Genomic DNA, 24749 nt, shown 5'->3' with positions numbered 1-24749 from the left:
GTCGGTGATGCCATCCAACCATCTCATCCTCTGTCATCCCCTTCTGCTCCCGCCTTCAATCTTCCCCAGCATCAGGGTCTTTTCAAATGAGTCAGCCCTTTGCATCAGGTGGCCAAAGTGCTGGAGTTTCAGCTTCATCGTCAGTCCTTCCAATGAACACCCAGGACTGATCTCCTTCATGATGGACTGGTTGGATCTCCTTGCAGTCCAAGGGACTCTCGAGAGTCTTCTCCAGCACCATAGTTGCGTTTCCCAGGTCGGGTATTGTGGCCCGCCCCCTCCGAGGTGCAGCCGACGCGCACACGCAGAGCAGGGGGAGCAGAGGGTGCCGCCTCCTCTCCTCGGTCACCGACCATCTGGCCTGTGTGTGCCTGGCCCTGGCACTTGACCTCTCTGGCCACGGTTCCCATGGTTTCCACGTCTGAGAAAGATGACTGGGTGTAGGGGCTCTTCAGGACCCCTTTCCTGCTGGACTCCTGTGCGCTGCGTGACCGAGGGGCTGAGTTTCAGCTCTGGAGCTGGACACACCTGCAGTTTGGATCCCGGCTGTGTGGCCTTGGGCAAGTTACTTTGCCTCACTGAGCTGCGGTAGCAATGTAAACATGTATGAGGCTTCTATCCGGCAGCCTGGCCCAGGGAGTGCTCACGAAGCCTAAGGCTAACAGCAGCAGCGATTGCCCTGTCCCCACAACCCCGTGTGCACGGCCGGGACTGAGGGTGGGCAGCCCCCGAGGGCCCCGCAGGTCTGAGTGCTGCCGCCCATGGGGCCTGGGGAGGCGTGTCCTGCGGGCGGCACAGAGCACCCTGTGTCCAGCAGAGGGCCCTGCCCTGTCCTGCCTGGCTGCTGCGGGTGGAGGGACGGGGGGTGACCACTGGAGCCGGCTGGCGATGCCAGACGCCCGGTGGGGGCGGGCCCAGCAGCCAGCTGCCCATCGAGCTGGGCCCGCACTTGGCCTGGCCTCGCTTCTGTGTGCGGGCAGCTGTGCCGCTCGTCCGGCCATGCGGTGGCTGTGGCCGCTGGGCGTCTCCCTTGCCGTGGCGCTGGCAGCCGGGCCCGAGAGGGCCCCTCGGGGGGTCTGGCTGCAACAGGGTGGGCACCAGCCTGTGGCCCAGGAGCAGCCGGACCGGTCCAGGCGAGGAGCTGAGCGGGAGGACGCCAAGGGATTGCAGCAGTATGTGCCCGAGGGGTGGGCTGAGTACCCCCGGCCCATCCGCCCTGCCGCCCCGCAGCCCACCCAGCCTTGGGTGGCCGCCAGCCCCTCCCCGGACCGGGCCAGAGCGACTGGGGGCAGCGGGCAGGAGCCCCAGGGCAACGTGACGGGGCCGCCCGGCCAGCGCCCGCAGGTGCAGAACCCCCTGTACCCAGTGACCGAGCGCTCCTATGGGGCCTACGCCATCCTGCTGCTGGCCCTGCTGCTGTTTGCCGTGGGCATCGTGGGCAGCCTGGCGGTCATGTGCATTGTGTGGCACAGCTACTACCTGAAGAGCGCCTGGAACTCCGTCCTGGCCAGCCTGGCGCTCTGGGACTTCCTGGTCCTCTTCTTCTGCCTCCCCGTTGTCACCTTCCACGAGATCACCAAGCAGAGGCTGCTGGGCGCCGTGTCCTGCCGGGCGGTGCCCTTTGTGGAGGTGAGTGTGTGGCCGGGGAGAGCCCACGGGGGGGGGCAGGGGGCTGCCAGCGTGGGCGGGAAGAGTGCGCGAGGCCCCCCAAGCCTGTCTCGCTTCTCCCCAGGTTGGTCAGGGAGGTGCACGCAGCACGGCTCCAGCAGCTCTCAGGCCCCCCGCCCCCCAGCCCGGCTCCCGCCCCCAGCACCTCAAGGCGGCCCCCTTCTCTCCACACTGAGAGCTCCCTCCCCTGCCTTAACCCCTCTGTCTTCCCACCCAAGAAATGGCTCTGCCGCCTCAATCGGTGCAAGAAGGGAGATTCCAATTCCCTGCAGGGCCCCACCCCCCTAACCAGTCAGGCCTGTACCCACCCCCGGAGTGCAAATACGGAAGGGGAGGCCCTCACCGAGACCCTTGTCCCTGCCGTCACCCTTGCTGCTGGCTCCGTCCTCTGAAAGTGGAGCCCTGGTTCTGGGGGCTGCAGCTGAGGCTGGGGCATATTGGGGTGTCCCTGGGAAGGTCAAACCTCCTTTCCTGTTTCCCTATCTCCCAATCAGGGGGTAGACCAGATGGCCCTTTATCTCTGGGCCCTTCCTCACTGGGTGCTGATGGACGTGTAGACCAGGAGGAGAAAGTGCAATCAAAACCACGCCAAAATACCCCGAAATAAGTGCATTTGTGTGGGACACAGCGAGGCCACCGTGTCTGTACAGCCAGCAGCCTTCCGAGTGTTGTTTACGTGGGGCTCAGGGGGAGTAATGAGGGCTAGAGTGGCCGTGCCCCCCCAGAGCCGCGCTCCTCCGGGGCTGAGTGCGTGGGCGGCCGGCCCGAGCGGGGAAGGAATCAGGATGAGCCTCTGAATGCCGCCGTCCTCCCGGTTCTCGCCGCATCCCGTGAACTAGTGATGAGTTCTCATCCCGACGGACTCGCCGAGGCTCAGCAGGCAGCACAGCCTTTTTCTGCCCTCCCCAGCACCCAAGTGCTCAGACCTGAAGGAAGCCCCCCGGCTGGGCGCAGCTTTGCATCTCAGTTACCTGGAGCTTGGAGCCCCGCTGAGCCATGGGGGTCAGACGCGGGGCCTTGGAGGCGGGCAGACCAGCTGAGTGACCAGTGTGGGGCACTTCACCTGCCCTAGCTCGGCCCCCTCATGGGTGATGGGTGATCTGCGTCACCATGGCCGAGTGAACGCTCGAGTGACAGGTGTGACAGCTACAGTGTGCTTGGAGTTAAAACGATTCAAGTGGTGGTTTTTACCAGGAAGGTCTCAGGGGAGGGAGAGGGCGGCTCCCTGTGAGGCCTGTCTGCAGAGTCGTGGCTGAGGGGAGCCGGACCCCGCCCGACTGGGGTCCCGCACACCTGCCCCCTCCACAGCCTGGAGGACAGGTGGCCGTGAGCCCTCCCTGCAGGCTGGGTGTCGGTGAGAGGTGAGGGACAGATGCGCTTCTGGGCCCTTTCGTAGGGGCCCCAGGAGGCCCTGGGCGGCGGAGTGAGCTGCAGGGTCCCCGGGGGCTGTTCTGGGATGAAAGGAGAGGCTGTGTTGTTTTCCTCCAGCCCTGCCTGGGGCCTGCCTGCAGAGGGGCGGGGCCCCCACAGCACGCCCCAGCAGGGAGGGGAGGTCCAAGCAGGGAGCCCCCCTCTCCCTGGCACTCACCTCCTCTCTGCTCACAGGGCAGTCGTCCTGTGTGCTGGGTGAACAGGCTGAGCCTGGGTGGGCCAGTCTGGAGGGGCTGCTTCCCCGGGTGGCCCGACCCTGGGCCTCTCCGGCAGGGCAAGGCAGGACAGAGAGTCTGCATCTGCACCCCTCAAGGCTACCCACGCCCACCTCCACGCGCCCGGGGGACACGGGCATCCACAGCCCGGCAGGCCCAGGACCCCTGCATCCCTGCCTTCATCCTCGGGGACGATTCCTGAAGTCCCAGGAGCGTGGTGCTGACCCCTCTCCCCACCCCGCGCCCTGCAGGTCTCTTCCCTGGGCGTCACCACCTTCAGCCTCTGTGCCCTGGGCATCGATCGCTTCCACGTGGCCACCAGCACCCTGCCCAAGGCCAGGCCCATAGAGCCGTGCCCGTCCATCCTGGCCAAGCTGGCGGTCATCTGGGTGGGCTCCATGACGCTGGCTGCGCCCGAGCTCCTGCTGTGGCAGCTGGTGCGGGAGCCCAGCCCTGCTGCGGGCACCGTGGACACGTGCATCATGAAGCCCTCGGCCCACCTGCCTGAGTCGCTCTACTCACTGGTCCTGACCTACCAGAACGCCCGCATGTGGTGGTCCTTCGGCTGCTACTTCTGCCTGCCCGTGCTCTTCACGGTCACCTGCCAGCTGGTGACGTGGAGGGTGCGGGGCCCGCCGGGCAGGAAGCCGGAGAGCCGGCCAGGCCCGCAGGAGCCGCGGGGGGCCCGGCCCAGCAGCACCGTGGCAGGCCTGGCTGCTCTGCACGCCCTCTGCGCCCTCCCCGAGAACGTGTGCAATGTCGTGGCCGCCTACCTGTCGGCCGCGCTCACGCGCCAGACCCTGGAGCTGCTGGGTCTGGTCACACAGTTCTCCACCTTCTTCAAGGCGGCCCTGACGCCGCTGCTGCTCCTGTGCGTGAGCCGCCCACTGGGCCGCGCCTTCCTGGACTGCTGCTGCTGCTGCTGCGGCGAGGGCTGCGGCGGGCGGGCAGCCCCCGCCGGCCCCCGTGCCAAGCTACACACGGAGCTGTCCGCCTCCGGCTACTTCCACAAGCCCCGCGAGGCGCCCCCGCTCCTGGCCCTGGGCACGCCCTGCTGAGGCCCAGCTGGCCCTCGGTGGGGGAGATCTGCCCAGAGGTGGGCTCGGCTCCCCGGGCTGGGGTCCAGGCCTGCCGGAGCCCCTCCCTGCTGCGCTGGGGCCTGCCCACCCATGCGCTCACCAGGGTGGTGGTCCTGCAGGCCCTTAGAGCTGCCCTGAAACTCTCCGGAACCTCACCTGGCCCCGCCCCCGCCCCCCTCCGCAATCTGGAGCCTGACCGAACCGCCAGTGTGTCCCTCTCCGCACCGAGCCCCCAGGACCGGGCTCCTCCCTGGGCACGGCCGGCCCCGCGCTGCACGCCTCCTTTGGGCACCGTCCCCCCCGGGAGGACTTGTCTCTTTGTCCGCCTCCTCCTCCGATGTACCCCCAATTGACCTGTCCCTCCCGCCCCCCCGCTCAGGTGCTCCCCCGTAGAAGGCCCCTCTTGGAAAGCAATAAACTAGGTAGACAAGCCCTGTGCCCACTGGCCTTTCTTACGCCACATCCTGGCAGCGCCCAGGTGCACCTGGGCTTTGCCCCCTGGCCACTGCCGGCCCCTCCCGGCCTGTGGCTGGCGTCCTGTCCAGCCTGGGGCCCAGGACTGAGGGCAGAGTGAATGGAAGGGCTTGGGGGCTGGGGCCCTGTGCCCTCGGTCGGGCCTGAACCCAGCCATCCCCGTAAGAAGGCTGGAAACTTGTCTCCCACGGAGGGCCCTCTCACTGCTCCCTGCGCACAAAGCCCCCATTCGAGGGTCTGCCTCTGAGAACGGCTCTTGTCTGGCTTCTTAGAACGGACTGTTCAGCCCACAGACAACCCAGCCGCCTGCCCTCCGCCTGCCCTCACCCCACACCCTCGCCGTAGCCAGAGCTCCGACGCACCCCCCAAGTGTTCTTTCCTCTTGCTTCTTTCCTCTCACCGGAACGGGGGGTCTTCCAGAGGCCCCCGAGCCTCGTCTGGGCCCAGAGAGTTTGGCACAAGGTCAGCCAGGGGGGCACCTTGGCTGAGGCCCCAGGAGCCTGCCCTCCCGTCTGACGTGCAGCTCTGGGTCCCCTGGAGGAGAGTCCCCACTGCCAGCGAGTCCCCGCTGCCAGCTGTGCCCCGATCACCCGCGGGCCCAGGAGGGTCTCCAGGGCGGGGGCAGGGTGGTAGAGTGCCCGAGGCTCCCTTCTCTGCTGGTTACCCCACCCACAGCCCTTGGCCTCAGCCTCCTTCCCCCGCGCCCTGGGATCTTAGCGGCCTTGTTCTCTCTCCCTGGCACCACCCCCAGGACGAGCGACACCAAGGGAGAGGGAGGCCGTTGCTAGGTGATGGCGCTGCTGGGCACACGCACACTCTCTGTACTGCGAGAGGCAGGCGGCCGCCACAGTGACTGAAGCCCCCAGCCTCGTCTGCAGTAGCTTAGGATGGAGGAGGAGCAGGCTGGGGGTGGGCCAAGGGCAGGCCGGGTGCCCTCCGCCACTTCCTCTCTGCCCCCCCAGTCCCAGATGCACCAGCAGCTTCCTATGGGATATGGGGGGGCGGTGAAATGGGGACGAGCAGGGCGGGGGGGGGGGCTCCACCACATCCTGTCTGGGGGCTCTGCCAAGGGGCACCCTTGCCTCTCCCAGCTCAGAGCTGCGCGAGGAGACGGCGGCCCGGAGGCCCAGCTCGCCCCGCTGCCCCGGGCAGCCAACGTGAGTGGCTTGCAGGATTAAGTCAGCCAGCAGGCCAGCGGACCTTGGGAAGGAGCCACGGTCCCTTGGGCCTGGCCAGCCGGGGGAACAAAGCTGCATTTGTTGCTTAGGGGTCCTGGGCCTGGGGTGGGGGTGCTGGTTGGCAGTGGCGAGCAGTGGACTTGAGCTGGGTCTTTAGGGGATACCAGCCAGCTGGGAGGGGCCAACCCACTGAGCCCCCCCCCTCCCCCACACTTGCAGTCAGAATTGCCTCCCTTGGGCAGACTGGACGCAGTTCCTGGACCCCAGTGAAGCGGGACAAACCCCCACAGAGGTCTGGAGCCACTGGAGGCCTGAGACAGGACTCCTAGAGCTCCAGGCAGGAGGCCCAGTGTCCAGCACCTCCCCTCCTGTCCTCCCCTGGGGGTGCAGTTCTGCAGGGCGGCAGAGGGCCCCACCCCCACCGCGGTGCAAGAATCTGCAGTCTGTCCTATAGGCGCCTGCTGTGTGCGCTGGGCAGGAGGGTGCCTCCTGGCTGGTGAGCAGCTCAGCCTGTCTCAGCTCAAGTCCTGCCCTTCTCGGAGGACACAGGAGGCCAGAAAGGCAGGTCACTGGACCCCCGCACCCTGTTCTCCAGACCGTGGGTGCTGGTCCTGCCCCAGCGCCCCAGGCCACGGCATCGCCAGTCACCGAGGAGCCAGGAGGCCCATCCTAGCCCTGGACCCCCTTGCCTATTCCTGAGGAGCTGGTCAGCGCGCGTGCACGCTCAGTTGTGTCTGACTCTGCACCCGCTTGGATTGCAGCCCGCCAGGTTCCTCTGTCCGTGGAATTTTCCAGGCAAGAATGGGTGGCCATTTCCTCCTCCAGGGGATCTTCCCGACCGAGGAAGATCTAGTCTCCTGCATTGCGGGCGGATTCTTTACCACTGAGCCACCTGGGAAGGCACCCCAAAGTCATCTGGCTCCATTTGCCAAATTCCATCAAACTCCGCGGCAGTGGGGAGCCCCTCTCCAGGCAGGCCACTCCTCCCTGCCGTTCTGATGACCGGAAGGAGCCTCCAGGGGAAAGCACGGAGGACGTACGGAGCTCAGAGCCACCAGGGGAGGCCCCCCTCCCAGGACCCTGGAAGCTGCTTTCTCCCAGCAGAGGATGGATGAAGCCTGCATGTAGGGCCGTCCCATTTCTGGGCGGAGGGGAGCCCAGTGGGGCGGGGCTTACGGTAAAACTGGGTCAAGATGGCCCCGGATTTGGGAAGGATTTTCGAGAAGCCGGGCGCGAGGCTCTGAGGTGCTTTGGAGGTACGGTGGTGGTGGGGTCTTGGTGGAAGGAGGGAGGGCGCAGCCTCTCCTGGGAAACCAGCAGCCCCGACACCAGCGGCGGAGCGGGTCGGCTGCGGGCTCCGCACGCCCCGCGCTGCCCGCCCCAGGGCCCTTCACTGGCTCCGCCCGCTCGGGCTGCAGGCGGAGCCCTGAACGCACTGCGCGCGGCATTCCGCGCGGAGGCGCGGCCGGGCAGGTGGTGACACCGGCGTTCTCGGGGCCGCTGGCAGCTCAGAGCCGGGGACCAGAGGAGGCGGCGGCAGGCAGGAGCCGGGCCGCACGCGGGGGCCGCTCTGTAAAGAGCCATTGTGTGTCCGGGCCAGCGCGTGCCTCCCGCTGGCTGGGTGCACCCGGGTGGAGAACTGGAGTCCTGAGCCTGCTGGGCCACCGGGGGCAAAGAACCCACATCGTGCAACCCCCCAACACAAAATTGTCGTTTATTCTTGTTAGGAGGCAAAAAAATGTACAGTTACAAGAATCATCTTCCAAACAGAGGTTAAATATGAGCAGAAAAGTGTAAAAAAGGAAGAGGAACATCACTTTACAAATCATTAAATTAAATAAACCAACAGAAAACAAAAATCCAAAGAACCAACCCCCCATGCTGAGTTCTCTCCTTGTGCAACTCTGCAAAATGAGAACAGAAAGTGAGGTGGCCCGTGGAGGAAGGGGCCTGAGGAGGGGCAGGAGCTGGAGAGCGGGCGGCAGGGGCACCTGGGAGGCGGCCCCTGCCCTCCGCCCGGCTGGGGCCGAGAGGGGAGTCCCTGAAGGCTCCCGTCTGCCTGTGACACCCAAACACTGCGGGGACAGACGAGGCTCGGGACGGCCCGCCCTGCCAGGCTGGTGCCCTTCCGGGCGGACCGGCCCCAGCCGACCCCGCGGCTCCCTCCTGCTTTCTCCACCGCCCCCTCCCTGATCCTGGCTGGGCCCTGCAGCATCAAATGGTTGATTTTAGTCTTTGCTTAAATTAAAAAATTAAAATATATATACATATATATACTGTACACACAGGACAATAACAGAGTGTGGGAAAGGGGAGCGGAGAGGGGCGGGACGGAAAACGGAGCGGGGAGGGGGAGGTTAGGGGGCGGGCGGGAGCCATTTATTTTACAGTCAAATCAGGAGTTCAAACCTCAGCAGAACGGGACTCTGGGGCCCCCGAGGACCCTCCCCGCACGGAGTAGGGAGGGTGGGCTTGGGGGGCCGCAGGGGGAGGGGGAGCTCGGCTTCAGGTTGGGAGGCGGCCCCAGGTCCGAGGCGCGGCCGCGGTCTCAGCTCCTCCGCGACTTTGAGTGCTGGATAAGCCACTGTAGAGTGATGTCTGGGGGACAAGGGAGCAGGTTACAGGGCTTCGGGGCTGCTTCTCCTGGGGAGAGCGCACACCGGGGGCGAGGGGGCTGCAGCTGGGGTCACCCCACGGGCGGCACAAGCCCGGTTCCCCATGTCAGACCTGCTCCGAGCCGCGCAGGAGACAGAGACGGAGCCCCGGGGGGCTCGCCCAAGACCGCACACCAGTGGACGCAGGGCAGGGGCTTCTTGCCTCCGGTCCCACCCGGGTAGCCCGGGGCCTCCCCTCCCGCCCCGCCCCGCGGACCCCCCACACCCACCGATGTTGTCCTTCTCTTTGCAGGAGATGGAATAGCAGCAGATCTCTCGGTCCTGGATGGCAGACAGGTTCCTGCAGGGACCACACAGTCTCCTGAAGCTGCCGCCGCGGGGACTGGGGGCTTGGGGCAGGCAGGGGACTTAGGACTGGGGAGGCGGGGGGAGGGGCGAGGAGGCGCGCGAGGGGCGGGCCCGCGGGCGCCACCGCGCGGCGGGTGCCGGGAGCGCGCGAGCCCCGGGAGCTCGCGAGCCCCTTGCTCCGTGCCGGGGCAGGGGCGGGGCCCACTCACATTTTCTCGATCAGCTCCTTCTCATCCAGCGCTCCGGGGAGGTCTCGCTTGTTCCCCAGGACGAGCACCTGCCGCGAAGAGAGGACAGGGCTCAGACCAGGGTTGCCGCGGCCCGGCCGCCCTGGAGGGGTTGGGCCCAGGGGCCCCCACACCGCCCCACCCGCGCAAAGCCGGGCCCGCCCGCCCACTCCACGCGGGGCTGACCGGGATGCCCTGCAGCTGGGGCTTGTCCAGTAGGTTGTGGAGCTCATTCTTGGAGGCCTCAATCTTCTCTTGGTCAGCGGCATCCACCATGTACCTGGGGGACGGCAGGTGGGGATGCAGTTGACCCCACAGGCCGGGGTGGGGGTGGGAGCTGCCACCTGGGAGGGCTCAGGAAGGGGCTCCGATGGGACAACCTGCAGGGACCGCGGGGGGGGTGGGGCCCTGCCCGCGTCCCGCCCCCGACAGACCCCGGAGAGGCTGCTGCTCGCTGGGCAACACGGGGTCCTGTGAGATGAGACCCGAGTCCTTCCAAGAGTGAACCTTGGAGGTTCTCACGGGAGGACTAGACAAGGGGGGAGAAAACTGCAAAGGAGGCTCCAACAGACTTTATGCTCAACATGCTTTTAAAGAAATCAGATTGGGGAGTTCCCTGGTGGTCCCGGTGGTTAGGACTGGGAGCTTCCACTGCAGGGGGTACCGGTTCCATCCCTGGTCCAGGAACTAAGATCCCGCATACCACGTGGCCAAAAAACTTAAAAAATAATAATAACAATAATAAAAAATCAGGTTACAGGGTGTAAGATAGGCCACACGATGTACTTTACAACATAGGGGACAGAGCCAATATTTTGGCGTAACTGTAAATGGAGTATTACCTTTAAAATTGTATAAAATTTAAAAATCAACAACAATGAAAGCTAAACGACCTTTTGTTTGGGCACATATATATGTTGTGGTTGTTGCTATTTTTTAAAAGCAAGGGAGGGAATTCCCTGGCGCTCTAGTGGTTAGGGCTCCACTGCCAAGGGCCAGGGTTAGGAACGGAAATCCTGCAAGATGTGTGGTGCGCCAAAAATGAAAAAGAAAATAAAGGAAAAAAGAAAAAAAAAAAAGAGAGAATGAACCACTAAATCACATAAAATTCAGGACACAGGTGAGTCTGAGTCGGGGGAGGTACACGCGGAGGCTTCCGCACAAGGCGGCGCTGATCCGGCTCTCAGGCTGGACTGTGGGCGTCCAGAGGGTCGGTCCGAGCAAAGGCGAAGTCAAAGCGGCAACAGGGGCTCACGCCGCCGGCCAGGACCCGTCCCGCGCACTCACACGATGGCGCTCACTCCACGGCAGTAGCGCTCCCACATGCTGCGGAAGCGGGGCTGTCCCCCGATGTCCCAGAGCTGGAGAGAGGGTGCAGCGTCAGCGGAGGGCTCCCCCCCGCCCTCCCGGGGCTCCTCGGCCTCCGGTTCCCCGGCCCCCACGCCCCCCCAGCTCCCGTCTGTCCTGGGATCCTCGGCCTTAGGCCGCCCGGGTTATTTTCTGTTCACTAAGAGAGCCCTGGCTGCTCCCCAGGCCCGCGCGCACCTTGATGGTCACGTTCCCCTTGGTGATCTTGCGCATGTTGAAGCCCACAGTGGGGATCATGTCCTCGTTGAACTGTCCTGACTGGAAGGGAGAGTCAGAATTGGGAAAGGGGCCAGAATGGCAGGTGCCAATGGGTGGTCCCCTGCGGCCACGGCCAGGCAGTGGGGAGCCTCTCCTGCCTCCACCCCACCCCAGCAGCCCCTCCAGGCAACCAGGGGGTCCCCAGCAGGTCCCACATCCCCACCCCCCCACCCCCGCCTTCAGGCAAAACAGGGCCCTGACCAAGCCCAGCGTCCACCTTGCAGTCCGGCTCTCCTGTGACAAAGAGGGCTCAGGAAGTGGCTCAGCCTGCACGGAGATAGTTCGTCCTGAGGTCCACTCCCCCGCCCCCACCCCTCCCCATTTATCCTCTGGTGGAGCAGGTGGGGTAAACAGTCAAGATTCACACTTGCACAAGGTAGCGAGCGCTCGTGTCAAATCCGGGTGGTGCGTCGGCCACACCCCACATGCACAGCGGCCATTTCTGGGCTTCTTTGTACGGTACCCATGGTAGGATGGGGGGTCCTCCGGGGGGCCTTGCCAGACGAGAGCTCCTTGGGGACTAACTCCATTTCCCATGACCCAGTTTCAGATTCTGACAATTCTCACTTCTCCCCTCGAAACTGACTTCATGATCTCTAGATTGTTCTAAACTAGCCACATGCCTCTAAGCCAGAATACAAGGCCGGACCAAACTCCGCCCAAGGCTGTCTCCACGTTCAGGGGTAGGACGCCTCTGCTCCCCCTCGGACACAGGCTGAAGGCGATGTGGTGTCCTTAACCTTGAACCTGAGGGGACAGCCTTGCTCCTCTGTGATGCCACCTTCTGTGGCAGGTGGCAGGAGTCACTTGCCTCTGGCCACACCGAGCGGCCAGGGACCCTGGTCACTGGCCACAGTGGGGACATGGTGGCTTCTTGCTCAGAGCCTGCGAACGGGAACCAAGTCCCCGGGGCCCCAGCTGAGTGAGACAGACAGATTCCCGTTCATCTTCAGGAGTCATCAAGGCCCTCGGACACGAGCAGGGGCCGCCCAAGACACGTGCTAGGGATGAGGCAATCGAGGGGCTTCAGAGACCCTGAGAGAGCACAGCGTGCCCATGCACACTGGCGAAAGGGTCTCTGGTTTCTGTCAGATATCAAAAGGGTCCAAGAGCCTCTAAAACTGAGAAAACTCGAGGAAAAGGGAGCGCCTTGAGGAGGCAGCTTCGCTCTTGGCTGAGGAGGGAGAAGCATGTGTGGTTAACCTCTGCAAACCCCAGCAGGGTGGGGGGGGCGCACCCCTACCCGGAGCGGCTAGGAACACGGAGACTGAGGAAGGGAAGCCCACTTCTCATTTACCACTCTTAATGGAGGAGCTTGGACAAGACCTTTGACCTCTCTGGGCCTTGACGTTTCCTTCTGTGAAATGGGGCAGAGGGGTTTGGTTTCCTAGAAAGCGGCCAAGAGGGCTCACAAAGAGCTTGGAAATGGTTTCCATACGTGAGGAACCATCATTGCTCCCTGGCGACCAGAACACCCACAGGCTCCCGTAGAAATAAAAAGCCCAGCCTGGCAGAGGAGGGTGCCAGGAGGACCCTCAGGGAGGTAGGCTCCCTGCCCCGGGGTTTCAGGTCAGCAGTGAATCAGAGCTAAGCTGGAACCAGTCGCAACTTCATTTCCCGGCTAAGGCCTCAGATCTCACAAGCTCCTCCTTCAAGGTCAGCAGGAACCCTAAAGTTGTCTAGTGGAGCGCCCCCTCAGACTTGAATCCCCTCTAGCTCATCCTTCCTGGGTTAGCTACAGCACTCCAAAGTTCTTTGAGTCAAAAATCCATCTTCCCAAGTTTACCCCTGGGCACCCCAAGATCAGTTCTTCCATTGGACAGTCATTCACACTTTAAAGTATTTGAAAATATTTGTCCTCTAGTTTCCCCTGGGCAAAACACCTCCTACTTGCAGGCAGCACAGCCTTTTCAGAGCTTGGGAAGCTGAGGTTCGGGTTCTCAGGAGCACCGCAAGTCTCTCAGGAGCACCGCAAGTCTCTCAATGACGCTGCCCAGCTCACATTAGCCGGCTGAGCAGCTGACACATAAACTCAATTTCTATCTACAGTCAGACTCATGGAGTGAGCAGAAAAAACAAACGGGGAAAAGCTGAGACAAAGAAAAGCCAAATGAAGAGGCCGCCAGCGGGATTCAGAAGGTCAGTGGTGGGCACAAGGGCAAAGCCCAGAGTCCGGACTCTTTGTTTCTTTCTGAAAGATACTCCACTGAGATCATACCCGGGTACAGCCCCAGAGGACCTGAGAATTCTGGACTAGCCCAGACGTGGGCGATCCCACTGCGGCCCACAAGGATGGGTGTTCCTGGGAAGCCTCTTTCTAGGGAAATCGAGGTTGCACTTTGGGGCTGTGCGAGCTGAGGTGGCACACTTCATGTCGTGAAGATGAAGGTGTGGCCAGGGGCGGGCGGCAGCCTCCCTGTGCACCTCAGACACTCCTGACCCTGGTGGTGGAATCTGTGACTCTGGGATTCCGTTCTGACCTGCCAGAGCCTCCTGCTCTCTGGACACGACCAGGACACAGAAGCACCACCTGGGTGCCTGAGGATCCCCACCAGGAACACGGCTTTGTAGCCGCTCCAGGAGGAGTGCGTCCCCGGGACCAGAGGTGACGCCCAGGCTGAGCCACAAGAGCAGCGGGAACCGGCCCCTCCCGGCCCCACCACGGTCATCTCTCAGCCAGGCACCTGGCCCCTGCTTCTGGAGCCCGAGCCCAAGTCAACGCCAGTTCTAGCCAGGGGTCTCCCTCTGAGGGCCAGACCTGGACAGACAGGAGCCCAGACACCATCCTGCCAACAAACCCAGCCTGGGCCCCACGAGCTCGTCCTGCTGGGTGGGCGGCCAGGAGCCCCTGGGCAGAGGACATCACAAACACGTTTAGGAAGGCGAGCCAGTGCCCAAACGCCCTCGTGGGGAATCTAACCCCAGCCTCCCTCCACCCTTCTCTTCGGGGCTGCGCAGAACCGGCAGGGGAGGTACCCAGGCCGGCGGTCAGACTTCTCCGCTGACCCATCTCATGAACGCCCGGTCCACGGTTCTCAGAAAACCCAGGCAGGGGACAAGCCGAGCCCTGCCCAAGCCTCCCTCAGCCCCACGGGACCCAGCGCAGCCGGCTCACAAACGCACAAACGCCCGCCAGGCCGCGGCCTCCACTGCAGTTCAGCTTGTCTTCCCCTTTTCTGAGATACATTTTAACTCCTTCCCCACCACCGCCCTGACTCTGAAAGGCTCACACTCCCCCACCCGGGTCCCGGAGCCACTCTCCCCTCTGTCCCCAGAGTGGACCTGCCCCCCCAGCTCCACCCCATCCTCTGGGTCCCCACCTCCTCTGCAACTTCCGGGCCAGGCGGGGCCTCCGAGCTCCTCGGGGTGCCGTCCATCCCCCCCGGACCTCCAGCTGGGCAGAGGTTCCCGTAGAGGAGGCTGGAGCCCTGGGCCCGGGCGGATTCCACTCCCCCCCACCATCAATAGCGCTGGGGTTTCCCCTTCCGGCCAGGCGGGGTTAACCCCCCGGGGTGGGGCTTGGGCCGCCGGGCCCCCTTGCCCAAGCCGCAGGGCATCGCATCCCGCGACCCTCCCCGCAGCAGGCCCTGCACTTTCGCCCCGTCATGCGCCCGGCTGAGGTGCGGAAGGCGGGCCGTCTCCGCGGGCGGCGGTCCCTCGGGCCTCGTGACACCCTAGGAGCCGCCAGTCCCGTCCTGGGCCGCGTCCCCTGTCCCCCGCCCCCCCGCGCCCTCGGTGCCATCCCGGCCCGGGCGTGCGCCGCCGGGGCCCCGGAGCCATGGTAGGCCCCGGGCCTCCACGCCGGGCGGGGACCCTGTCAGCCCGGCGCGACGGGGGCTCGGGGCCGGCGGCCGTACCGCGATCACGTTGACGAAGGTGGTCTTGCCGGAGTACTGCAGCCCGACCAGCGTGAGCTCCATCTCCTCCTTCCAGAACAGGGCCTTGAACCAGTCCAGCAGCTTGTTGAACAAAGCGATCATGGTCGCTGCGCCGGCCGCGCCTGGTGCCGGCCCCCCGCCGCCCCTGGTGCCCTCGCGCTGCGGCCGGAGCGGCCCTCCCCGGTGCGGCCCGGCTCCGGGCTCGGTGCGGGCGGAGGCTCGGCAGGAGCGCGCGGCGGCCGACGACTCGCTGCCGGGATCGGCGCGCCGATGGGTGTGGCCTCGGCGCGTCCTCCCCCCGCCCGGCCGCCGTCCTCCTCGCCGCCGTCCTCCGGCTCCGCCCGCGCGGCCGGCGGCCCTGCTCGCCCCCGAGCGAGCGCGCTCCTCCGCGCCAGGCCGGCGGGCCGAGCCGCGGAGCTTTGGGCGGGGCTCGCCGGGCCCGCGGGCGCGAGGGGGGCCTGGGGAAAGGAGCTCCGGTTGCTTTTCCCCTTCGCGAGCTGCCGCGTCCAGACGGGCACCCGTCTAGTCTTCCAGGCAGTGGGTCGGAGGTGGGCGAGGGCGCCGTCCAGCGGGAGCATTTCCAGGGTGGACGAGGGTGGTCCGCGGCCTCCCGGGACGCGGGGGTGTGGCGGGGGGAGGTCTTTGAGATCTTTTGTTCCCTAGGTCCTGGCCTCTGAGCATCTCCGGGTACCGAGCCCCGATCTCTCAGAGGGTACCCGCGGAGAGGAACAGCCGCCCGTGAGCGCTTTGTCAACCACGACGTACCAGAACCCCGTGCTTATAAGCCTCTGGCCCAGAGAGGCTTTTACTAGGACCACTGCATGCTAGACAGAGAAGATCCTGCCAGGCGGTTTCCCGTGAGGCACGTTTGTGGCAAATGGAAACGTTGGCCTGTGCTGGGTAAAAGCCATAGTTGGGCTCCGGAGAGCCACCGGTGGGGGTGGCGGCCTGCTGGGGTGCTGCTGTCCCTGGGGCCCCCAGCTGCCACCCGCCTTGGCTGCATCTGAGCGTTTGATCTCCATGTGTGTTCATGTGCGTCTGTGCTTTTAATCAAAGGTGCATAAACTTTCAAATAGCAACCATACCTGCCAAACCCACCCAAGATGACCCCATAATCAGTTGCCAGAATGGTGGGATCGCAGGGTCTCGGCCTACGGAACGTCCCGAGCAGTTACATGGCCTTTCTAGTCCCTGCTCTTGGTAAGTTCCTCTCTAGCTCCCAAGAAACACCTCTGTCTCCCCGGCCCCCACCCCCCCCACAAGCCCACACCAGGGTCGCTGTTCCCCGTGTCCCTGGAAGGGCTGTGAAAGTGCACGTTCCGGGGTAAAGAGCGGCCGCCTGTCCCTGCTCTGTGGATTCTTACCCTAACTGCTGTGAAGGGGCCCCGGAGGCCTGAGGACAAGAAGAAGCCTTTATTTCCCCACCTGTTATTCTCCACGGCCTGTCCTCGTGTCTGGACAGGGTTGGGGCAGCAGCACCCAGGAAGGGGGACCCGCCGCCACGTGGTCGCTTTCCTCCTGGGGGGTCTGAGCTCCATGGGCCGCGGGAGTGCCTCTTGAAGGCAGGAAAGCTTCAGGAGGAGTGAGTTCACTCCCAGGTGGTGGTCAGCCCTGAGACTAGACCTGGGGGGCCCTGGGACTCGTGCTGACAAGAGACGTGGAGGGCAGTTCGCTCTCCAGGGTAAACTGTGGCGGACCCTGTTCAGCCTGAGCCCCTGGCCCACATAGGTGCTTTAATCCAGGATGCTGGTGGAAACAGGCGTGCGGTCCAGGCGTGCTCTGCAGGGAGAAGGGCGTGGCGGGCTCTTATCTGGAGTCAGGCAGTGCTCTCAGCTCCTCGCTCAGTTCTTGTGTTCTTCCTGGGCACTCGTGTCCCTTCTGAGGCTGGCAGGCAGGCTGAGGACGCAGGGTCTCCCACGGGAGTGGCTGGGGTGGGTGGCTGGTGGGCACAGAGGCAGGGCAGCAGTCTGGACCCAGGAGGTGTTCCCACACTTTCCTTCTTCCAGAGGCTTTACCTGTTTCGTCTGGTCGTTTCTGTAGCCTGTTCACCAGACCCCAGTGTGGGCACGGGGCTGGTCTGGGTTTTGCTCTCTTGGGGGTGTCTGGCCTTTGATGTGGGGTGAGGAGGCAGAGTCCCTGGCAGGATGCTGAGGGCATAGCCAAGGCAGCAACTCCGGCCATCGGCCTGTTCTCGGGCTGGACCGAGAACATACCCGGGGTGGGTATGATCTTGGGGTCACTTTCTTGCCAGCCCCAGGAAGGGGGTGCAGCTGGAGCAGCTTCTGGGAACCCTCAGGTTGCTCTGCCCTGGTGGCAGCAACACCAGGTCCATGTCCGAGGAGGAGACCGAGGCTCTCACATGGGGGTCGCCCCTGTGTCCACTGGGGGCAGGGGGCAGTGGCCAGTGCTCAAGAGCCAGTGTCTGGCCTCATCCTCACTGGCCAGCTTCCGGGACCCCAGACAGGCCCCTGGGGATTCCCCAGGTCACAAGGCCCCCTTTCCCCAGGCCCAGGGAAGCAGCCCCGGGCAGGGAGGGCTCCAGGTCAGGGGCTGGGCTCCTCTGGCAGCTGGGCGGCGAACAAGGCCAGGGTGTGGTGCAGGAACTGGTACTGCTCTGCCGTCTGGATCATGCCTCCCCTGTGGGCAGAGACGCACAGTCTTGAGCTGAGGTGGGTGGGGACAGCCTGACCCTCCCGAAGGCCTGTGGCGCCTCCTCCCAGGGGCGTCCTCTCTGTGGCAGACTGGGACTCCCCCCACTGCCCCTGCCTTCCCCACCCGGGAGGAGGGCCCCATGTGGCAGAGGTCTTAGAAGTAGTGATTCCCCAGATCTCGTGTTCCCAGTGCTTTCCCATTGGTGAACTCATTCCTCATAGCAGCTCTCTGGGGAGGGGGCCACTGTCTCTCTGGGTAAAGAAGTGGGGTCCCAGGAGACACAGAGACGCGCGGGGGGTGGACCCTGTCTCTTGTCTCTACACCAGTGAACTTTTACAGCTGCCTGTGGCTGTCTTGTTTCCAGAACCAACCGTCGCTGTCTCCCCACTTTCCCCCCTGAAAAGGGTATTTGGAAAAATGGAGACAAGAAACACGAAAGACCGGAAGCTCAGGTGAACCCTGTTTAGTAGAGTGTCCTATTTAGCTGTAGCACCCCCAGCTAAACTCCGGATGGAGATTTTGGCCTGGGTGTAAGGTGCTAAGCTCTTGAAGCCCAATGGGCCCGTTTTCTCCCACAGGAAATGCCCAGAGCCTAAGGGCCTCCAGGAGGCATAGGGCCGCCCACCGTGTCCTCACCCCGCTTAGCCAAGCACCCACCTGTCCAGCCGCAGCTGGCACACGATGCCCAGGATGTCCACCTCCCCTCGGGCCTTCAGCTGTTGGCAGCCGATGCGGGTGGCGATGAAGCAGCCAGTCCGGCCGATCCCTGCGCTGGGTACAGGGGTCCAGGGCAGGGCAGTCACAGGGGGCAGGCGGGCGAGGAGGGCATCAGCCACGCCTCTCGACGCGCCAATGCCCTCTGATGGCGCCGCTGGCCCGTTGCCTGCCCGTCCTGCCCCGAGTCCTCTCCCCCTGCTCCGCCCTGCCCTCCTCCCTTCTTCAGGAAGTCTCCCCTCCTGCGTGAACCCCTGACCCCCAGCATCCGCCGGCTGCACCTGTGGAGGGTCCACAACCCCCTGCCTGTGCTTGCGGCCGCGTGAGCTCCTGAGGACGGGCCTCCCGAACGCTCTGCCTGTCTTTGTCCCTGCCTCACCCCTCCGTCCGCCAGCCTCTTAGCCCGAGGCCCCGGGGCTCTTTGGCGGCACACCCGGGTCTCTGGGCCTGTCCCGTGTAGCCCCTCATCCACACACCCGCTCTTACCCTCCAGACTCTCAAGCCCGCCCGCGTGTCCCGGGCCCGTGCCCTGACTGTGCCCAGCCTCCGTCAGGCCTCGGGAGCTGCAGCCCCACCCACCGGGGTGCTCCCTGCTCCTCCTTCACCTTCCAAGTCTTAGTTTGGCCTAGAGGACTTTCCTCCTGGAAGACCGTTTCTGGCCAAAGTCTGGTGGGGGCGGCTTGGTTCTGTGCCCCCAACAGCCCCATCACAATTCATCACGATGCATTCTGTTTGTTTTGTCTGCAGACCGTAAAACTGGGCAGTAACCAAACGGTCTTGTTCACACTGTCTCCTTAGCATCGAACTCTGCGCCTGGCAATAACAGGCGTTGAGTGAACATTTGGGGAATGCATAAATGCGCCCTGGCGGCAGGGAGCAGGTTTGTGTCCTCCCGCGGAGCGGGAGCTGCCTCTCTGGACTGTGCCTGGGTGCCCGGCCCACACGTCCGTGTTCTGCACTTGCTGGATGAGCTGGAGATCCCGGTGTGAGTAAGGCCCGGGCCAGCCCCCGCTCCCCTAGGAGCCCCTCTGAGGGGCCCATACCTGCAGTGAACCACGATGGGCCCACAGCGGGCCCCAGTCTCTGGGCCGTCCTCCACCTCGGCCACCAGGCGCAGCAGGGGCCCCGCCGACTCCGGGGTCTGGTGGTCGGGCCAGGCCGAGAAGAGAATGTGCTTCAGGGCCCGGCGCTGCTCCTGGTGCTGGGCGGGGGCAGGGAGTGAGGAAGGGGCAGCAGAGACCCGCGTTCAGGTCCCGGCCCTGCCTCCCTCCAGCACAGGCTTGCTCCTGGTGCTGGGCGGGGGCAGGGCGTGAGGAAGGGGCAGCAGAGACCCGCGTTCAGGTCCCGGCCCTGCCTCCCACCAGCACAGGCCTGCGGACGTGTCCCTTAGCCTCACGCACAGGGCTGTGATGCTCGGAGGCCAGAGAGCTGCTTTGGAGAGCGGAAGGCGCCTCCAGTGACGGGGGCTTAGGCTTCACGTGTCGTTAAGCCTCTCATCGAACTGCCGGGCGCCCTCCAGCAGTGCCTCCAGGGCCCGCCCTGCTTCCCACAGGGATGGTGGCGCCTGCCCTGCTGGCCTGGAGGGGCCCCAGGGAGGCGCCCATGTCCCTCTTCCGGGCCCAAGCAGCTCTGCAGGCGTGGGTTCAGGCAGGTCTCCCTGAGCAAACCCGAGGTCCCCAGGGGACCTCCAGAGAGGGGTGGCCCGGCCCCCTGCAGCCCCGGGTACCTGGATGGTGAGTGTCCGCACGGTGTACTCCGGGCGCTCCCGCACATCCTGGACGCGGATGTGGAAGGGCCCGTAGGTCTCCTCCTCTGTGGGCCAGTAGTGGACGCACTTCTGGGCGGGGGGAGCTGGGAGTCAGGGGCTGGGGTCTATCGGCTGGATCAGGGCCCCCCCCAAGGCATCTCCCTGTCCCCCCGGCGGGCTTGACACCTGCTTGACACCTGCCTCCCCTTGCCCTGGCTTCTGGCTAGGGTGGCCTCCGTGCCCTGTGACTCAGGGACTGACAGGTGTCCTCAGCCCCCGGGGGCCCAGCCTGGAGCTGCCCCACCTCCTTGCCCTCTCGGAGCTGTGTGAGCATGACGATGAGGGGCGCCTCTTCCTGCCACACCATCTCCCAGAAGTCCGACACCGTGTTGGGCATGGGGCCCTGGGTGGCAATGTAGGCCTTGTCCTGCCCGTCGTAGCCCTGTAGGCAGGGAGGCAGGCGGTGAGCGTGGGTCCGGGGCGGCCCGGACACACGCGTCAGGGACGCACGCACCGGGAGCCCCGCGATGGTGGCGACGGCCAGCAGACCGCGAGTCGTGCCCACCCAGCCACCGCGGTGCGGGTCAGACTCGACAGCGTGTCGCGTTCAGTCTTTCTGGGCCTCTGTGAATGGTCCCTTCCTTCCTCTGCCTTCTACTAGCACCAAAGGCGGGGAAAACCATTGCCCTTTGACATGCTACTTTGTGGAGTTAGCAGCGAGGCGTAGCACACCCCTGCCAGCCCTTTTTCTCCCCCTCAGAATCCTCCTGCTCCTCAGGGGATGGGAGATCCAGACCATTCACTGGCCCGCGCTTCACCCCCCAGGCCCTCAGTTCAGTTCAGTTCAGTTCATGTCTGACTCTTTGCAACCCCATGGACCACAGCACGCCAGGCCTTCCTGTCCATTCCCAACCCCTGGAGCTTACTCAAACTCACGTCCATCGAGTCAGTCACGCCATACAATCACCTCACTCTCTGTCATCCCCTGCTCCTCCCACCTTCAATCTTTCCCAGCATCAGGGTCTTTTCAAAAGAGTCAGTTCTTCCGCATCAGGTGGCTGATGCGGGCTCTTCACCTCCGCTCCCGGCCACTGTCCCACCCACTCAGAGCCACTAGAGGGCTCACGTCTGCGCCTGCCGCCTCCCACCCCGCAGGCTGGAGGCTGGGCGCTGGGCACTGGGCACTGGAGACAAGTCTAGGCGCGGAGTCCACCTGGCCTCCCGGCCTCCGGTTCCTTAATTCCTTGACTTAAGCTGCCTCCAAGAAGGAGGGGCCGCCTGGAGCAGCGCAGGCAGAGGGAGGGAACTGACCAAACGCCTCACTGGGCTGCAGGCCTGGGAGTCTTGGGCTGGGGTGGCCAGCGCCGCTCTCCATGGAGAGGCTGGCAGATGTGGGGGCCCAGGGGCACAGGAGACTGGGGTCTTCCTTCCAGCGCCTGACGTCTGCTGTGTGCATCCTGGCATCCTGTCCTGTTCCAGGAGCTCATGGGGTTGGAGCCAGGACACCAGGTGCCCCACTGCGCTGGGAGGTGTCCTGGGGCAGGAGTGTCTCTGGACACAGCGCCCCCTTCCCTGCCAGCAACTCACCCGAATGTAGTTGGCATTGATGTAATCCCCATCCTCCTGGCTCTGTGCCCGACCCAGACAGACTCGGCTCTGGGGGTCTAGAAGTGAAAACCAGCAGAGGTCAAAGGGCAACCAGCAAAGCAGCCGCATGCAGGGCCGGCAAGAGGACAGCCCTGTGCCTGTCAAGGTGCCCTCGAAGAGCAGGGGGCCGCAGGGCGTTTCTGAGCAGCAGAGGCCGAGGCCAGGGCAGTGCCGGGAGGTGGCAGGACGGACAGGCAGGAGGGGGCAGCTACTGAGCATTTGAGCCTGAAGGTCAGAGAGGGGTGGAGAGGGGTCACGGCAACAAAAACGGAGAGAGATGTTCGAGGAAGAGCTTCTCCTGAATGACCCTACTGGAACTCAGGCTCCATCCCACTCCCGCCCGACCCCTTGAGTCAGCCTCTAAGGGGGCCTTTCTCCAGCTCCAGTCCAGGCCCAATGAAGACCCTGGCTCCCAGGGGCCAGCTTGTCTGGGCTGAGGGCACCTCAGGGCCCAGAGCAGGCTGCCCCTGCCTCTTCCTTGGGCACTAACAGGCTGGCAGAGGGCTGCGGCCTCCAGACTGATGGCTGCTGGGGGCAGCTGGTCAGATAAGGCTGCTCTGCGCAGAGCGGGGAGGAGAGCCTTCCGGGCCTCATGGTCAGCGGGCCCCATGCGTGCCTCCGAATACAGGAGGTGCTGACCCGGGTCTGTCAGCCCCCTGAACCCTGCCTGCCGCCTCCTCCGCCTCCTCCTCTGTCTGAGATCCGCAGCATCTCTCAGGAGCCGTCGGAACGGGGCTCGTCCCCTGCAGACGGTGCGGGCCGTTTCCCAGGCGGGAGGAACAGGAGGAAGGGAGTTGGGTGCGCCTGACTGTGTGACCTCAGGCAAGCTGCACGACTTCTCTGTAACTCGGTTTCCTCATTTGGAAAACGGGTCAGAACAGCACCCACCGACTACCCGGGGCCACGCTGAGCAGCGTGGGCCTAGTCTCAGGCTGGCGTGGTTTCTGCCCCCCTTCCCTGGCCAGGGCCAGGCGGGGGCACCCCTCTGTCAAAAGAAGAGGCCCCACGCAGGGAGCCCTGTCCTGGATGAGGCCATGTCTTGCCCTCTGAACGCCTCCACCCCAGCCCCACCGCAGTCCTTACTGGGCAAGATGGTCTTATATCGGTCCTTGGAGGCATGGCCAGGAATATCCAGGTCTTCGGGGCTGACGAAGTTTGAGGGGATCCTCTGGCGGGGGCGGGGGAGGAGGTGCGTGAGCAGTGGCCCCCTTCCTGGCCTCCCTTCCCCCACTTCTCTGGTGGAGGGGGCCCGTTCCCTCCTGGCATCGGGAGGCAGGTCTGAATGGGGTGCAGGGAGAGGGTGGAGCCTTCTCCTTCCTAGAGCCCCTGGGGTTCTGTCTCCCAAGGGCCCACGGGGACAGGCCTGCCAGCTGCTCCTGATCCAGAAGGGCAGTGACTCGGGGGGCCCTTGTTCTCACCAGGAATTCCTCTTCCAGCTGTGTGGGACTGGGTGGCCGGTGCTGCAGGGCTTGCCGGCTGAGGGGCCGCCCGGCGGTGCGCAGGAAGTGCAGCGTGACCTCCTGGGGCGTGCGCACGGAGCAGATGGGCTCTACAGCCCCCAGGGACCGCACGTCCAGCATCAGGGCCACATTGGAGCCACGCCTACAGCAGAGACAGTGCGGTCGGCCTCAACAGTCACGGCTGTGCCGGCACCGCTGACAGCAGGCTCCTTGTCTCCTCCAGACCCCGAGGCCCAGGCCCCTGGCACCCCTGCCCCTCATTGGCCAGCGAGGAGGCGCCAAACCCAGCTGCTGCCTCCAGCTGCCCCCATTTCCCATTCTTGGCTGGGCCCCTAAAGCTCAGACCCACACCCAGGCCCGGAGGCTCCGGGCCCCTCGAGGGGTGCTCAAGCCAGCCTGGGACTTGGGGCGCAGGCGCAAAGCTGACACAGATATGCAAATGAGCAGTCTGGTTTCCTTTGCTTGGGGAGGCCTGGGGGTCCCACCGGAGGGACAGCGGAGGGCAGGCGGGCCCGGCTAGGCCCTCCCGAGAGGGTCTCACCTCTCCTGCAGCCGCACGTGCTTCTTGGCTGGGGCCTGGTCTGGCGGAGGCTGGGTCATGGCTGCCCTTGAAGGCGATGGGGAGGCCGGAGCGTTGCTCTGGAGCGGCCCCCGGGCCTGGACCATGCTGGGGGCGGCGCCCCCGGGAGCTCACACGGCCATGTGGCTTGGCCTCTAGGCTGTTGGGCAGCCTTCTGCCCTTGGGCACCTCGGGTCTTCTCGCTGTCTTCCGTTGTTCCCCAGGAAGTGGCAGTGTCACTCTGGGGGAAGGCCAGGATCTCTGCAGGGGCGTAGGGTGGCGGCCGCCTGGGGTTAGCGTGAGGGCGAGATAAAGGGTCACGACGGAGCCGAGATAGGACAGGATCCGGAGGAATCTGGAGGGGCAGGGGCCAGGGGGCAGCAGCCGAGGGGGCGGGCGGCGTGCAGCCGTTCTGGGTGGAGGGTGGGCTCACACCCCTGGATCTTCAGGGGCCTCCTCTGGACAAGAAGGTGGACCTCCGGTGTGCTTGAGGCAGCCGGCCCTTCCACCCAGGGTCGTCCCAGCCTCTGGGGTCTCCGGCCCGGGATGGGGGCTGGGGGTGCTGCCTTCCTCCCGCCCATCCCCCGCCCGCCGCAGTAACCGTCACAGGAAGTGGCCTCACGGAGCCCGCGAGCGCAGGGCCTGGGGAGGCGACAGCTGGGGGCACAAGCTGGGCGCTTCGCCGAGGGCACGGCCCGCCTCCAGGCCAGGGCCTAGCCCGGAGCTTGGCTGGGGTGTTGGGGTCGCCGCGCCCGCAGGGTTTGAGTGGGCAGGGGCGGACACAGCAGGGTGCCTGTCTGCCCTCACCGCCTGCCATGCCCTGCCCGCCCTCGGGGCCGTCAGCAGTGTCTGCGCCCCTGCCCACCTAGCGTGTGACCCCCCGGGCGCCCTCCTGCTTGCCCTCCTGGGGCCGCCCTCCCGGCCCTCTGTGTCCAACGACCTGGGGCCTCCGGGCTTCTCCCCGCCCCTCAGGTACTTACGAGGCGGCCGTGTCCCCAGGCTCCTCTTGCCAGCTGTCTGTCTGTCTGTCTGTCTCTGAGGGCTGGGGAGGCCTCAGGAAGCCCGCTTCCTCCCTCCGCCCCTCCTAGCTGCCACCCACGCGCACCCAGCTGCCTGTTGCCACCAGCAGGGCCAGCGGCCTCCCGCCTCTGACCCCGCGGCCCGGCCTGTCCACACCTTGGCCACAGCCCGGCCCTGACCACTGCCTCCCTTGCAGGGCTTCTCCTCCGGG

At 65.0% G+C, this 24749-nt stretch overlaps 3 protein-coding genes across 4 annotated transcripts; 1 reads left to right on the top strand and 2 right to left on the bottom strand.

The window, feature by feature from the left end:
- The first annotated feature begins 606 nt into the window (after window positions 1-606).
- Window positions 607-4825, top strand: GPR37L1 (G protein-coupled receptor 37 like 1). Its single transcript, XM_061381790.1, has 2 exons — window positions 607-1629; window positions 3566-4825. Exons 1-2 carry the CDS (start codon window positions 607-609, stop codon window positions 4370-4372), a joined length of 1830 nt encoding a protein of 609 aa, XP_061237774.1. The 3' UTR covers window positions 4373-4825.
- A 2917-nt stretch (window positions 4826-7742) lies between these two features.
- Window positions 7743-14966, bottom strand: ARL8A (ADP ribosylation factor like GTPase 8A). The gene is made up of 7 exons (XM_061381791.1): window positions 14719-14966; window positions 10781-10861; window positions 10523-10596; window positions 9422-9515; window positions 9218-9285; window positions 8930-9000; window positions 7743-8643 (listed from the first exon to the last, which is right to left on the bottom strand). The coding sequence occupies exons 1-7, from the start codon at window positions 14839-14841 to the stop codon at window positions 8594-8596; spliced, it is 561 nt and encodes a 186-aa protein (XP_061237775.1). The 5' UTR covers window positions 14842-14966; the 3' UTR covers window positions 7743-8593.
- A 1171-nt stretch (window positions 14967-16137) lies between these two features.
- PTPN7 (protein tyrosine phosphatase non-receptor type 7) lies at window positions 16138-24471 on the bottom strand. 2 transcript variants are annotated; one of them, XM_061381782.1, is made up of 9 exons: window positions 23501-24471; window positions 22918-23101; window positions 22583-22667; window positions 21440-21516; window positions 20157-20294; window positions 19832-19942; window positions 19149-19306; window positions 18049-18162; window positions 16138-17376 (listed from the first exon to the last, which is right to left on the bottom strand). In XM_061381782.1, exons 1-9 carry the CDS (start codon window positions 23623-23625, stop codon window positions 17283-17285), a joined length of 1086 nt encoding a protein of 361 aa, XP_061237766.1. In that variant the 5' UTR covers window positions 23626-24471; the 3' UTR covers window positions 16138-17282. The 2 variants fall into 2 exon arrangements, with proteins under 2 accessions (XP_061237766.1, XP_061237767.1); XM_061381783.1 differs by lacking the exon at window positions 20157-20294 and having other exon boundaries at window positions 23501-23717.
- Window positions 24472-24749: the final 278 nt, after the last annotated feature.

This window comes from Bos javanicus, chromosome 16 (assembly GCF_032452875.1).
Source record: "Bos javanicus breed banteng chromosome 16, ARS-OSU_banteng_1.0, whole genome shotgun sequence".
Taxonomy (NCBI): Eukaryota; Metazoa; Chordata; class Mammalia; order Artiodactyla; family Bovidae; genus Bos; species Bos javanicus.
Note: the sequence above shows the minus strand (reverse complement) of the source record. Positions and strands in the feature narration are given on the sequence as shown.

What these genes read in the sequence shown, in the direction of transcription:
- GPR37L1 (XM_061381790.1), top strand. Translation starts at nt 607, where the DNA reads ATGAGGCTTCTATCCGGCAGCCTGGCCCAGGGAGTGCTCACGAAGCCT. An exon ending in GGGCGGTGCCCTTTGTGGAG is followed by an intron (nt 1,630 to 3,565) that starts GTGAGTGTGTGG and finishes CGCGCCCTGCAG; the next exon opens with GTCTCTTCCCTGGGCGTCAC.
- ARL8A (XM_061381791.1), bottom strand. Translation starts at nt 14,841, where the DNA reads ATGATCGCTTTGTTCAACAAGCTGCTGGACTGGTTCAAGGCCCTGTTC. An exon ending in AGGGGAACGTGACCATCAAG is followed by an intron (nt 10,597 to 10,780) that starts GTGCGCGCGGGC and finishes CCCTCTCTCCAG; the next exon opens with CTCTGGGACATCGGGGGACA. An exon ending in CCCAGCTGCAGGGCATCCCG is followed by an intron (nt 9,286 to 9,421) that starts GTCAGCCCCGCG and finishes TCTTCGCGGCAG; the next exon opens with GTGCTCGTCCTGGGGAACAA.
- PTPN7 (XM_061381782.1), bottom strand. Translation starts at nt 23,625, where the DNA reads ATGGTCCAGGCCCGGGGGCCGCTCCAGAGCAACGCTCCGGCCTCCCCA. An exon ending in AGCTGGAAGAGGAATTCCTG is followed by an intron (nt 22,668 to 22,917) that starts GTGAGAACAAGG and finishes CGCCCCCGCCAG; the next exon opens with AGGATCCCCTCAAACTTCGT. An exon ending in AGCTCCGAGAGGGCAAGGAG is followed by an intron (nt 19,943 to 20,156) that starts GTGGGGCAGCTC and finishes CCCCCCGCCCAG; the next exon opens with AAGTGCGTCCACTACTGGCC.